Source organism: Nicotiana tomentosiformis, chromosome 9, assembly GCF_000390325.3.
Source record: "Nicotiana tomentosiformis chromosome 9, ASM39032v3, whole genome shotgun sequence".
NCBI lineage: Eukaryota > Viridiplantae > Streptophyta > Magnoliopsida > Solanales > Solanaceae > Nicotiana > Nicotiana tomentosiformis.
The window spans coordinates 26,232,144-26,245,093 of record NC_090820.1 but is presented as its reverse complement, the minus strand read 5'-3'; the positions used below and the strand labels follow the sequence as shown (position 1 = coordinate 26,245,093).

Sequence of the window (12,950 nt, the reverse complement as noted above, 5' to 3'; positions counted from 1 at the left end):
ACGACTACAAACTGTCACCGTACAACCTCGGTAAACCCGTCTAGCAATAATTGATTCTCCGACCGGTGTAGATACCGTAAAAGGATCACTTAGTATTTCAGGCACTATACCAAACTTCCTCGCGACAAATGGGGTAATATATGATAAAGTAGATCCTGGGTCTATCAAAGCATAAGCATCGTGAGAGCAAATAGTCAATATACCTATCACAACGTCTGGTGAAGACTTCTGGTCCTGTCGACCCGCTAAAGCATAGATACGGTTCTGATTAACACCTGAACTGGAACCTCTACCTCTGCCTTGACCTCTACCAGCCGAAAACTAAGACTCATACCCTGAAGTATGCACAAACATAGATGATCATGTTGCTGAACTTGCTGGTTGTGCCATACCCCCAAAATCTCTATTTGGGCAATCTCGCATCATATGCCCCAGATTCTCACATGTAAAACAAGAATCAGAATCTGCTCGGCATTGGCCCAAGTGTCCTCTACCACAGATGTCACACCGCGGCAGAAATGACCATGTCTGCCTTGAACCTCATTGTCGCTGCAAACTCGATGCCCGTGAGCTATCACCTCGTCCTGACTTAGTATAGTGGTCATACCTGTAACCCTGTAACTGAGGTGGCGGAGGCCTAGGTGGCCGTCCGAAGTACTGGGGCCTATAACTACCCTGAGACTGCTCTTGAGACCTGGGAAATCTCACCCTCTTACGCTGCCCTTGCTCAATCTTCTCTGTACCCTACTGTCGACGCCTACCCTTTTCTATATTCTGAGCAAATGCCTGAATCCGGGCGATATCCATACTATCATGCAATGCAGCGGTGGCACATGCCTCGATCAACTCTAGGGCTAACCCTGATATAAACCCGTGGATGCTGTCACGCATAGTAGCAACTATGGATGGTGCATATCTGGCTAATGAGTCAAAATTGAGACTATACTCTAGGATACTCATATTGCTCTGCTTGAGGGCTAAACACTGATCAACCCGAGCATGTCAAATATCCAGCGGTAAGTACTAGTCAAGGAAGGCATCTGAAAAATTCTCCCAACTAGCTGGAGGTGCATCACGTGCCTTGGACCTCTCCCATCCCTCATACCAAAGGGTGGCTATATCTCGGAGTCGAAAAGCTGCTAGCTCAACTGCCTCCTTTTCGGTGGCATGCATAACTCGAAAGATCCTGTGAAGTTGATCTATGAAATCTTGTGGGTCCTCCCTCTGATATGTCTCTGTGAACTCTGGGGGACTCAAAGCAATAAACTCTTGGACCCTTGAACTCCCAGACCCCTCAGAAGATCCTGCACCAGTTGATGCACCAGCTTGTTGCTAGGTAGCTGCCAATTATGTCAACAAATGCACCGCACTCCTCAAGTCCTGATCTGATGGAAGTGTTCCCCTGGATGTGCGGTATCCCTAGGAATCTCCTCAGGTGGTGGAGGAGCCGGTAATGGCCGAGTAGGGGTCTCGCCTTGGGCCTCAGATTGGGACCCATCTACTGGCGGTACCCTGCTGGTCCCCTCACCTTATGTTGTATCTCCCCTCTGGCTAGTCGTAGTCTTCCTAGTCATTGTCATCTGTGTATGCAAACACCATCACGTAAGTTTAACTCAAATTTCCTATAACTCAATTCTACAACATGATTTAGATTTGAAAGAAGGGTAACCAACTCCTAAATGCCCTGTAGTTCCCTGCTTATATAATGTGGTGCACAACATATCTATAAACAAGATCCTATTTGACACGGCTTGTATACTCTTTAGGATAGAACTGCTCTGATACCAAGTTTGTTACGCCCCGAACCTGGGAGCGAGACCGGCACCCGGTGCCTCACCTAACCTAGCGTACCAAATTACGACTAAGGGACTCCGAACATATAATGTCATAATTTGGCTATGGGGCCACCTTACAAGACAATTTGTGTAGCAAAATATAAAACTGAATGGAAACTAGCGCTGACTAAACATCAATATAAAGTTGGACCGATAAGGCCGTCATAACTACTACAACTGACAAACAAACAAAATATACATACTAGGACTACAAGCCCAACATAGTGCACTAATTAACAAGATATGTCTACAAGCCTCTACTAATGGATATATTGTGATCGGAATAGGGACCCGACCTACCCATAACATATATACATACATACAGAAGATGTACACGAAAACATAGACCCGATAACTCCGAAGGACATGGAGCTTACCGATCAGGCTGAACTCTGGAAACACCTATTGAGGAGGTCTACCCGTCTATCTATCTGAACATGCACGCATGAAATGCAGCATCCCCAAAAAAAGGACGTTAGTACAAAATAATGTACCGAGTATATAAGGCAATAACGTAACTGAAAGTTGAAACTGAACTGATAATATAATAACTGAAAGTAACTGGGAGTCAAAGATGATATGGAGATATACTTACCTTCTGATACTGACTCAACTCCTTCAATATAGTAAGTAAAATAATTGTTCGTCCTTATAAGGCTCGGTATATATAACTGCTCTGCCGTAGTAGGCTCGCTCATAAGTGCTCGACCATACTAGGCTATGTATCTCGGCCATGATGGGCTCGCTCATAGGTGCTCGGCCACAGTAGGCTCGGTATATAACTTACCATCTGATCGGAGGTTGCCAAATAGGGGCCTACCCATCGATTATAGCTCGATGGTAATGAAAATAATGTAATACTATATATATAGTCTCTCTGGTCTCTTGACTGGAAGAAGACAATACTCAATTGAATATGAAGTCCCGATAAAGAGAATACTGTAATTTATGAGACTAGGATAATGTATATAAATTTGAGACTTAACATACCTTATCACAATCTTTCCAATCACCAAGTTGAACTCGCCTCTTCTCACCTTAATCTACAACAATGATAATAATACTATCATTAAGTTACGAAAGGTACAACTATTGCACAATGAACGACAAGCTTATTTTGTATTAAAACGGACAACATCTCCCCTATAATCCTTACTTCCTCCAAATTCAAGATAACACCAACAACACCAAAAACAACAATAACAACATATATACATTATTTTTCAACCTTATGTACACCACACAATACTACAAAACAGCCCAACATGTCCCAATCTCTTCATACACAAAACGACCATCGTAGTAGTGTCAACAACCCGAAAATGTTAAGACGAACGACCAAACCAACATCCTGTATTTATGTGGTGTTTCTCCACACCCTTACTCCTCCAAAACGCCACAAAACAATAGTAAATCATGCAGCCCAACAACAAAACTTAACAGTCCGCAAAACAATCCACAAAACAGTCAGCTACAAGTGAATAACTCGAATTCACGGCTTCCAATCACCGTCCCGTGAGTTCTTACAAATATAGAATAACTTACTATGCATATACAGCTGAAAAGAATGGGTGAAAGAGAGTAGTAAAGTTACCTTATTTGTTGGATAACTCAGCTCCTATCTTGGTTCTTCAAACTCTAGGCTTTACCTCCAATTAGAATTTGAAAGGGAGAGAAAATCAATTGGGGTTTGTGGGAAATATTTGGGAGGATTTTTGCAGATATTAAGTCTGGTTATTTTGCCCTATTATCGGCATAATATATGAAGGGGATAGGAATTTAAAAAGGTCTCTTTGAACGACCCTAACTGGCCCATTTTTGGATGACCCGAACTCGCCCAGTTTTGGATTCTCGTTTAAGCAAGTAGGTGACAGTCTGCGCAGTCGTGCAAAAATGCCCATATTTCTCTACTACAATATCGTATAGACAAACGGTTTAATGAGTTAGAAAATATACTCATAGATATTTAATTTGATTGGTGGAAAACCCCATAACTCTAAGTATATTGGGAGAAAAGCGCAATTACATTTGACCCAAAGTTTCAGTAAAATCTATGAACGTAACTTGTGATGACTTTCATCGACTTTTGTTCCACCACTCGCTTGACTTCAAAACATAAAAAACGACTATCATAATAATAACATAACTCATAACATAACCTACTTATCATGTTAAACACCCTGTCCTCACCCCAAAAGTACATGCTATAACATTCCCAACTTGTCGACTTTTGACGAAATATTATTTTCTTCAATTCCTTTAGCTTCTCAACCTTCCAACCCTCTTTGTACTTATTGTTCATGATCGTCAATATTTGTAACTTCCAAGGTAACATAATTAACTTGCTTTATATATTTTCAAAGATGATCTCATTTTTGGGTCCTACATTAGTTTGCTCATGACGCAGTTTTACGTACAAAAATATAGGGTGTAACATAGCATCAAACTTCCTCGAAGTCTGTGGGAGCCCAACTACAAAATCCGTGATGATACACTCTTATTTCCACTCCGGAATCTCAAGGCTCTAAAGCAATCTGCCCGGTCTCTAATGCTCGTACTTCACCTACTAAAAGTTTAGGCACTGAGCTACAAACCACACTCTGTCTTTCTTTATTATCCTCCACCAATAGTGCTGCCTCACGTACTAGTACATCTTTGCCGCACCCGGATGAATGGAATACCGCGAACTGTGGGCCTCCTCAAGAATCAACTCACGTAGCTCATCCACATTGGCCACACAAATCTGACCCTACATCCGCAACACCCCATCATCTCCAATAGTGACCTTCTTGGCATCACCGTGCTAAACTGTGTCCTTAAGGCCAAGAAAATAAGGATCATCATACTGGCGTTCCCTAATGCAATCATATAAGGAAGACCGAGAAACCATACAAAATAGAATCCGACTGGGATCTGAAATATCTAATCTCATGAACTGGTTGGCCAAGGCTTAAACATCGGCTACAAGCGGTCTCTCACAAATAGGAATAAATGCAAGGCTAATAATACTCACCGCCTTTCTACTCAAGGCATCAACTACCACATTGGCCTTCCCGGGATGATACCGAATGGTAATATCATAGTCCTTTAGCAGATCCAACCATCTCCGCTGTCTAAAATTTAGATCCTTTTGTTTGAACAAGTGCTGGAGACTCCGATGATTTGTAAACACCTCACAGGACACACCATAGAGATAATGTCTCCAAATCTTCAATGCATGAACGATGGCTGCCAACTCCAAATCATGAACATGGTAGTTCTTCTTGTGGGGTTTCAACTGACGTGAAGCATAATCAATCCCTGCATCAACACACACCCGATACCGATCCGAGAAGCATCACAATACATTTTATAAGATCGTGACGCTGAAGGCAAAACTAGAACTGGAGTTGTGGTCAAGGTAGTCTTGAGCTTCTGAAAGCTCTCCTCACACTCATCCGACCATCTGAATGGAGCACCCTTCTGGGTCAATTTGGTCAAAGGCGCTACAATGGGAGAGAAACCCTCCACAAAGTGACAATAATATCCGGCCAAGCCGAGAAAGCTCTGAATCTCAGTAGTTGAAGACGGTCTAGGCCAACTCTGAACCACCTCTATCTTTTTTGGATCCACCTTAATCCCCCTCACCGAACACCACGTGCCACAAGAATGACACCGAACTAAGCCAGAACTAACACTTTGAGAACTTGGCATATAGTTTCTCCTTCCTCAGTCGTTGTAGTACAATCCTCAAATGATGGACATGCTCCTCTTGGCTATGTGAGTACACCAAGATATCATCAATGAATACAATGACAAACAAGTAGAGATATGGCTGAAATACACTGTTCATCAGGTGCATGAATGTTGCTGGGGCGTTGGTCAGCCCAAAAGACATCATAAGGAACTCATAGTGACCATAATGGACCCTGAATATCGTCTTTAGAATATCTGAGTCCTAAATCTTCAACTAGTGATATCTAGACCTCAAATAAATCTCAGAGAACACCCTCGTTCCCTGAAGCTAGTCAAATAAATCATCAATGCACGAAAAAGGATACTTGTTCTTGATTGTGACTTTGTTCAACTGCCTATAGTCGATGCACATTCGCATAGTACCATCCTTCTTCTTCACAACTAGAACCGGTGCACCTCAAGGCGACACACTAGGCCTAATAAATCCCTTATCAAGATGTTCCTAAAGCTGCTATTTTAATTCCTTCAACTAAACTGGTGCCATAAGATACGGAGGATTAGAAATGGGTTGGGTGTCCGACACCAAGTCAATACCAAAGTCAATATCCCTGTTGGATGGCATGCCCGACAGGTATGCAGGGAACACATCGGAAAAGTCTCGCACCACCAGAACATAATCAATAATAGGGGTATCAACACCAACATCCCTCATAAAGGCCAAATATGACAGACACCCCTTCCCAACCATCTGTTGGGCCTTCAGATAAGAAATCACCCTGCTGGGAACATAATCTAGAGAACCTCTCCACTCGATCCTTAGCAACCCCGGCATCGCCAACATCACTGTCTTAGCGTGACAATCCAAAATAGCATGTCATGGAGACAGCCAGTCCATACCCAAAATCACGTCGAAGTCAACCATACTAAGAAATAAGAAATCAACTCTAGTCTCCAATCCCCCAATAGTCACTACACACGACCGATATACATGGTCCACAACAATAGTATTTCCTACCGGTGTAGATATATGAACAGGTGAAACTAAGGACTCACGAGGAATATCTAAATAACGAGTAAAATAGGATGGTACATAGGAATAAGTAGAACCGGGGTCAAATAATATGGAAGCATCCCTGTGGCACATTGAGATAATACCTGTGATCACTACATCTGAAGCAACAACATTTGGCCTGGCAGGAATAACATAGAATCAAGCCTGACCACCACCTAATCGACCTCCCCCTCGAGGGTGACCTCTAGCTGCCTGGGCCTCACCCGAGATGGCTAAGTGGGTAGTATAACTGCTGGCGCTGGTATCCTCGACCGAGAACTCTACTGGGGAACCCCACTCAACAATATAGGGCAATCCTTCTTAAGATGACTCAAGTCCCCGCACTCGAAATAACCCCTCCTTTGATGGAGCTACTACTCTTGATAACCCGAGGAACTGCCTGTAGAAACCTGAGTAGACGAGGGATGGTAAAAACTCTACACTGCTAATGCACTGAATGATGACTGACTCGAACGAGCACTCTAAGAACGGTGGCTAGCTAATGCACCACGATGAGCTGGCCGAGCCATCTGAGCGGGCTTATAAAGACGACCCCTGCTGTGGTGGGACTGGCCCCTAGAAGAAACACCGTTGAAACCACCAGAACCACGAGGCCTCTTGGCCTCCCTCTCCTCATGCTCCTGGCTAAGGACCAATTCTAGCCACCGAGAAATGTCAACCACCTCGTCGATCCTAGCACCTGATACACTCTCCCGAGTCATAACAAAATGCAACTGTTAGGTGAGACCATCAATGAACCTCCTAATCCTCTCCCTCTCAGTGTGAGCTAACCAAACTGTGTGATGAGCTAACTCTAAAAACCTTATCTCATACTGGGTCACAGACATGCCCTCCCGACATAGCTGCTCGAACTTCCTGCGTAATTCCTCCTTGCAAGTCTATGGCACAAACTTCTCCCAGAAGAGGACGGAGAACTCATGCCATGAAAGTGGTGTTGCACTGACCAGCCTGCTTCTCTCATAGTTCTCCCACCATCTGAAAGCTGCCCCAGTCAACTGAAAAGTAGTAAATGAGACCCTACTGGTCTCCAGAATACCCACTGTGCGAAAAATCCATAGGCACCTATCCAAGAAGTCCTGATCATCCTCTGACTCAGCCCCACTGAATGATAGAGGTTGGAGCCTTCCAAATCTCTCTAGTCTCTTATGCTTCTCATCACTCATAACGGGACTGACCTGGGCCTGAGCAACTACAACCGCCTGGGCTGGTAGTACTCCCGGTGTCTGAAGTCCCTGCATAACCTGCTCTAGAGTGCGGGCGACGGGAGTCTGATTACCTCTCCCGTCCTGAGAAGTGGCTCCTGCGGCCGAAACTGAAATTGCCTAGGCAAGGCTAGTGCAAAATGTGAATATCTAGGACAAAGCCTCCTGAAGACCTAGAATCACAATAGGCACAACTGGTGTTTGAGCTGGCCCTACCAGCTCAACCACATATGGAACCTGCTCTTGAACTGGAGTAATTTGCGGGTCTACAGGTGCTGCTCTAGCTGTCGTACGAGCTGCACCTCGGCCTCTACTCTGACCTCGGCCTCTTGTGGCCCTAGCTTGTGGGACTGTGGCCGTCCTCTCGATCCGGTAGCACGTGTCCTCACCATCATTGAGAGAATAGAATAATAGAAGTTTAGTTCCCAGAATCAACAAATTCGCACGACAAGAATATAAGAATGTAAAGTTTTCTGAAGGGTTCGACAGCCTCTCGAAGATAAGTACAGACATCTCCCTACCAATCCGCAAGACTCTACTAAACCTACTCATGACTCGTGAGACCTATATAACCTAGGCTCGGATACCAACTTGTCATGACCCAAAACCCAACCTATCGTGATGAAGCCTATCATGATACTAGGAAAGCCGACAACTTACATATACCAACACTTTCAATTTAAAAATATACTAAAACAGGTTTAATTGAGTGAAAATCTCATAAAACTTGATGAAAACGCCTCAACTCATTACAAAAGTTTTTCCCAAAACCTGGGTGTCACTGAGTACATGAGCATCTATGCAGTAAAATAGACTAATACACTGTTTAAGAAAGTAAAACAGAATAATCAAAAACTGAGAGATAGGGGAGGAGAGTCAAGGTCTGCGGACGCCAAAGCGGCTACCTCAATAATCTCCGAACAAGTAAAACTCCACGATCAAAACCACCGTGCCCGAAAATGCCTGGATCTGAACACGAGGTGCAGGGTGTAGTGTGAGTACAATCAACTCAATAAGTATCGTAAATACACAAGGCAAGGTAAGAAAAGCTAAAATTATTGAGGATACTAGTTATTCCGGTGTAATTCTGCCTTTAATAGACCACCTCAACACAATATTTAAAACTAGCTCATAAGGCTTCGTGAGAAGAATATCCGTGTATGCATGTGCACTCTTTCTCAAATACCCTGCTCAAATAGTATTATGTCATGTAGAGGAAGTAAACAAGTAAATCAGATAAATGATCAAGAAAATACAAGTTCCACACACTGCACGGACAACTCACGTGATGCATGGACGACTCACGTGCTAACAGTAGAACCTGCACGGACAACTCACGTGCGACACGGACAACTCACGTGTTAAAATTATCAATATATGCATCCGCAAGGACAACTCACATACTGCAAGGATAACTCACGTGCCAATAATATCAATACATGGATCCGTATGGACAACTCAAATGATGCATGAACAACTCACGTGCCAATAACATAATCCGCCCGGCATAGCCGTATGCCCCTAGTCCAAACATATCATACATAAGCAATAAAGCAAGTATACATGTATATGATGAATGAAATAAGATTCGCATGTCCCTGGACTGGTGTAAATGACATGCTAAAGTATAGGCATGTGCAAAGTATGCTATCGTAGCTCAAACCGGTAATTTCATAAATGAAAAGCATTTAGCAAATTCATTCAGGGGTTAAACCTCTATGTAGCCTTATCACGACTCAAATAGATCACATAAACTGTTACAACATATAAGATATCATAGCTTAAAGCTTAACAGTCATTTCTAGGCTTATAAGAACCCGAGCACTACCCGAACATGAATATATAATCTCGGTGCCCGCACATGGGCTCATCCCCACGCATGTGCGCACCCAAAAGCACGTGGCTATCTCAACAATTCAGGCAACTAGTGCCTGAACTAAGTTTAATTACAATACTGACCTCAAGTAAATCGTATCACTCCGCTAGCAAGCCTTTGCCTCGCGAATCGGCCTCCGAACGCCTCGAATCTAGCCACAAACAATTTGATACAATCAACTCAAGTTATTGGAATCAATTCCATATGAAAATTCTAAATTCTTAATCAAAAGTCAAAAATTCAACTAAAAGGTCAACAACGGGTCCACGTCTCGGAATCCAATAAAAGTTATAAAATTCGAAAGCCCATTCAACTACGAGTCCAACCATACCAAATTCCGACACCTAATCGTCACTCAAATCCCCAAATTGAACTCTCCAATCCCTAGTCTAAAACTCCCAAACTTCCACCTTAAAAACACATAAACTAGGTAGGAAATTCAATGGGAAAATATTATATTTTTGCATAAAAATGATCAAGAGTGACTTACCTCAAGAAACCCCTCGAAATACCTCTCACAAATCTCCTTAGTATGAGTTTGCAAAGTCCAAAATGATGAAAATCACGAAAACCCTTCGACCTATATTCTACCCAGTGCTTTCCGCACATGTGGCCCTTTTCTTCGCTTCTGTGATACTGCTTCTGCGATCAAGTCTCCGCATCTGCAGAACTCACTTAAAACTCTGCCCCATCACTTCTGCGGCCCCCAATCCTACATCTGCGGGCTCGCTCTTGCGCAACAAGATTCACTTCTATGAACTACCATTTCCAGCTCACCCTCCGCTTCTGCGGAGCCACGTATCTGCGGGCTCATAGATTCGGCATTTCCCTCGCACATGCGACACATCAGCAACCCAGTCAAACTCGCTTATACAATGCCATCCCCGCACCTGCGGCCTTGCACCTGTGACCATGACCCTCGCAGGTGCTATCACACCAGTCCAACACTCTACAGCTATTTCTCAAGTCCAAAATTAGGTTCGCTAACAATCTGAAACCAACCCGAGGCCCCCTAGACCTCAACCAAATATACCAACAAGTCCTAAAATATGATACGAACTTAGTCAAGGTCTCAAATCACATCAAACAATATCAAAAATACGATTTACACTTTAATTCAAGCCTAATGAAAACTAAGAAATTTTAACTTCTACAATTGATGCTGAAACCTATCAAATCATGTCCGATTGACCTCAAATTTTGCATAGAAGTCGTAAATGGCACAACAGACCTATTCCAACTCCCCGAACTAAAATCCCAGCCTGGTAACCATAAAGTCAACTCTCGGTCAAACCTCTCAACTTTCCAAGCTCCCCGAACCAAAATCCGAGCCTGGTAACCATAAAGTCAACTCTCGGTCAAACCTCTCAACTTTTCAAGCTTCTAAATTTCTAACTTTTATCGTTTCAAGCCAAAATCAACTACGGACCTCCAAATTACTATCCGAACACACACCTAAGTCCACATATTACCATACGGAGCTATCAGAACCATCAAACTCTATTCCAAAGTCGTTTACACACAAGTCAACATCCGGCTAACCTTTTCAACTTAACTTTCCAGCCTTGGGACTAAGTATCCCAACTCATTCCGAAATATCTCAGGAACTAAATCAACTACCCTGACAAGTCACATAATGACAATTGAGCATAAAATTAGCAGTAAATAGGGGAACGAGTCTATAACCCTCAAAATAACTGGCGGGGTCGTTACAGGAAGGTATTAGGTATCCCTCAAGATCCACAAAAAGTGGTTCCTGCGGACTCAATCAAATAAATAAGGGAAGGTTCAAAAGAAAGATTTATTTGATATATACAAAGAACGGTAAAATAGCCCGAATGAAGAGTAATTGAACAAGAATGTCACATGGTGAAAGATAAATGTCTATGTATGATAAATTATATACGAAAGAAGAATAAAGTAAATGAGAATTATATTTTTATAAATTGACAAAATGCAAAGCAAAAATGTAGTTACAAGTGAAGTATTTTTTTAAATTAACTAGATGAATTGTAAATAAAGAATGCACTTGGAAGAATTTGATTTATGTTCAGAGATAAACTATTTTGAGTAATGAGCTAAAAGAAAAGGAAAGCTTACTTTAAAGTAACTGAACATAAGTGAGAAAGAATCACCTTTGAGTAGTTTTGTATAATGAATAGGACAAGAAATAATTGGTTTAACATTTACAAGAAAATTAAGAAAGTAAATCAAATAGAGGACAATTAATTATGGCAAGCGAATAGTAAAATATTTATAGTTAGGTGCATATATAATAAAAGCTAAATGGACAAAGTGTATGTAATAATTGCATCTTGAAAATCCATGCACAAGACCTAAAGAGAAGAATTTAGTATTTTAAAAGAATGTTTTAAGTAGATGAAAAATTGATAATGTGTGTATTTGACTAAAGTACATAAAAATGTAGTAAAGAATAATAACAATAAACAAGATAAGGTTAAATGATATACAAACACAATGTCATGCACTGTCAATTAAATGTGTAACGTATGGAAGCATTTGTTTTGAAATGAATGAAAAAGTATAAGAAGTTGGTAAAGAAATAAAAATATAAGAGAATATGTAGTGATGAGTGGAATATGTGTAAATTGACTAAATGAATATTAATTAAAAATATGCTTGAAAGAATTTAACTTATATACAAGGGTTAACTATTTGAAGTGGGAAAGCTAAATGTAAGAAATAGAAATTTATTCTAATTGATTAACAAAAGGTGGAAAAGAATAATATTTCAATAACCTTAGTACACAATGAATAAGGTGAAAGAATGAATTTGATGAATAAAGAATGAATGTGGTATAAGAAAATATGTCTAACATGTTTATGACATAGAAAATCATCGCATCAATACAAAGAAATATTTGCGCCAAAAATGAGTTATCATTTCCTTTAGAGTCATGGTCTTGAAACACAACTCATGCAAACCAAACTCAAATGACTACAAGGCCTAAGTCTCTTAACAGAAGTACAATAATTCAATTACAATTTTTTTACAATTATGACCATCCAAAGTGTATCAATTAAAGAACAACTTACATATAGAGTGGCTCAGAAATGTGCTCATATAATTTAAGAAAAAGAAAAAATTATTTATTTTATTTTTTGCAAGAAGATGACATATTTTTATTTTTATGGATATAATTAATCTAATTAGTTAAGTATACACCAGTCCTAGATTAAATAACCACATCATAAAATATATTCAAACATCCCATACACACTTCATGAATTATTTGACACACAATATCACTTCGATTATTAACTAGATG

General features: G+C 41.2%; 1 protein-coding gene across 1 annotated transcript; it reads right to left on the bottom strand.

Moving 5' to 3' along the window:
* Positions 1–1,023: 1,023 nt before the first annotated feature.
* On the bottom strand, positions 1,024–7,283 carry LOC138898509 (uncharacterized). Its single transcript, XM_070184578.1, has 2 exons — positions 7,052–7,283; positions 1,024–1,304 (listed from the first exon to the last, which is right to left on the bottom strand). The coding sequence occupies exons 1-2, from the start codon at positions 7,281–7,283 to the stop codon at positions 1,024–1,026; spliced, it is 513 nt and encodes a 170-aa protein (XP_070040679.1).
* Positions 7,284–12,950: the final 5,667 nt, after the last annotated feature.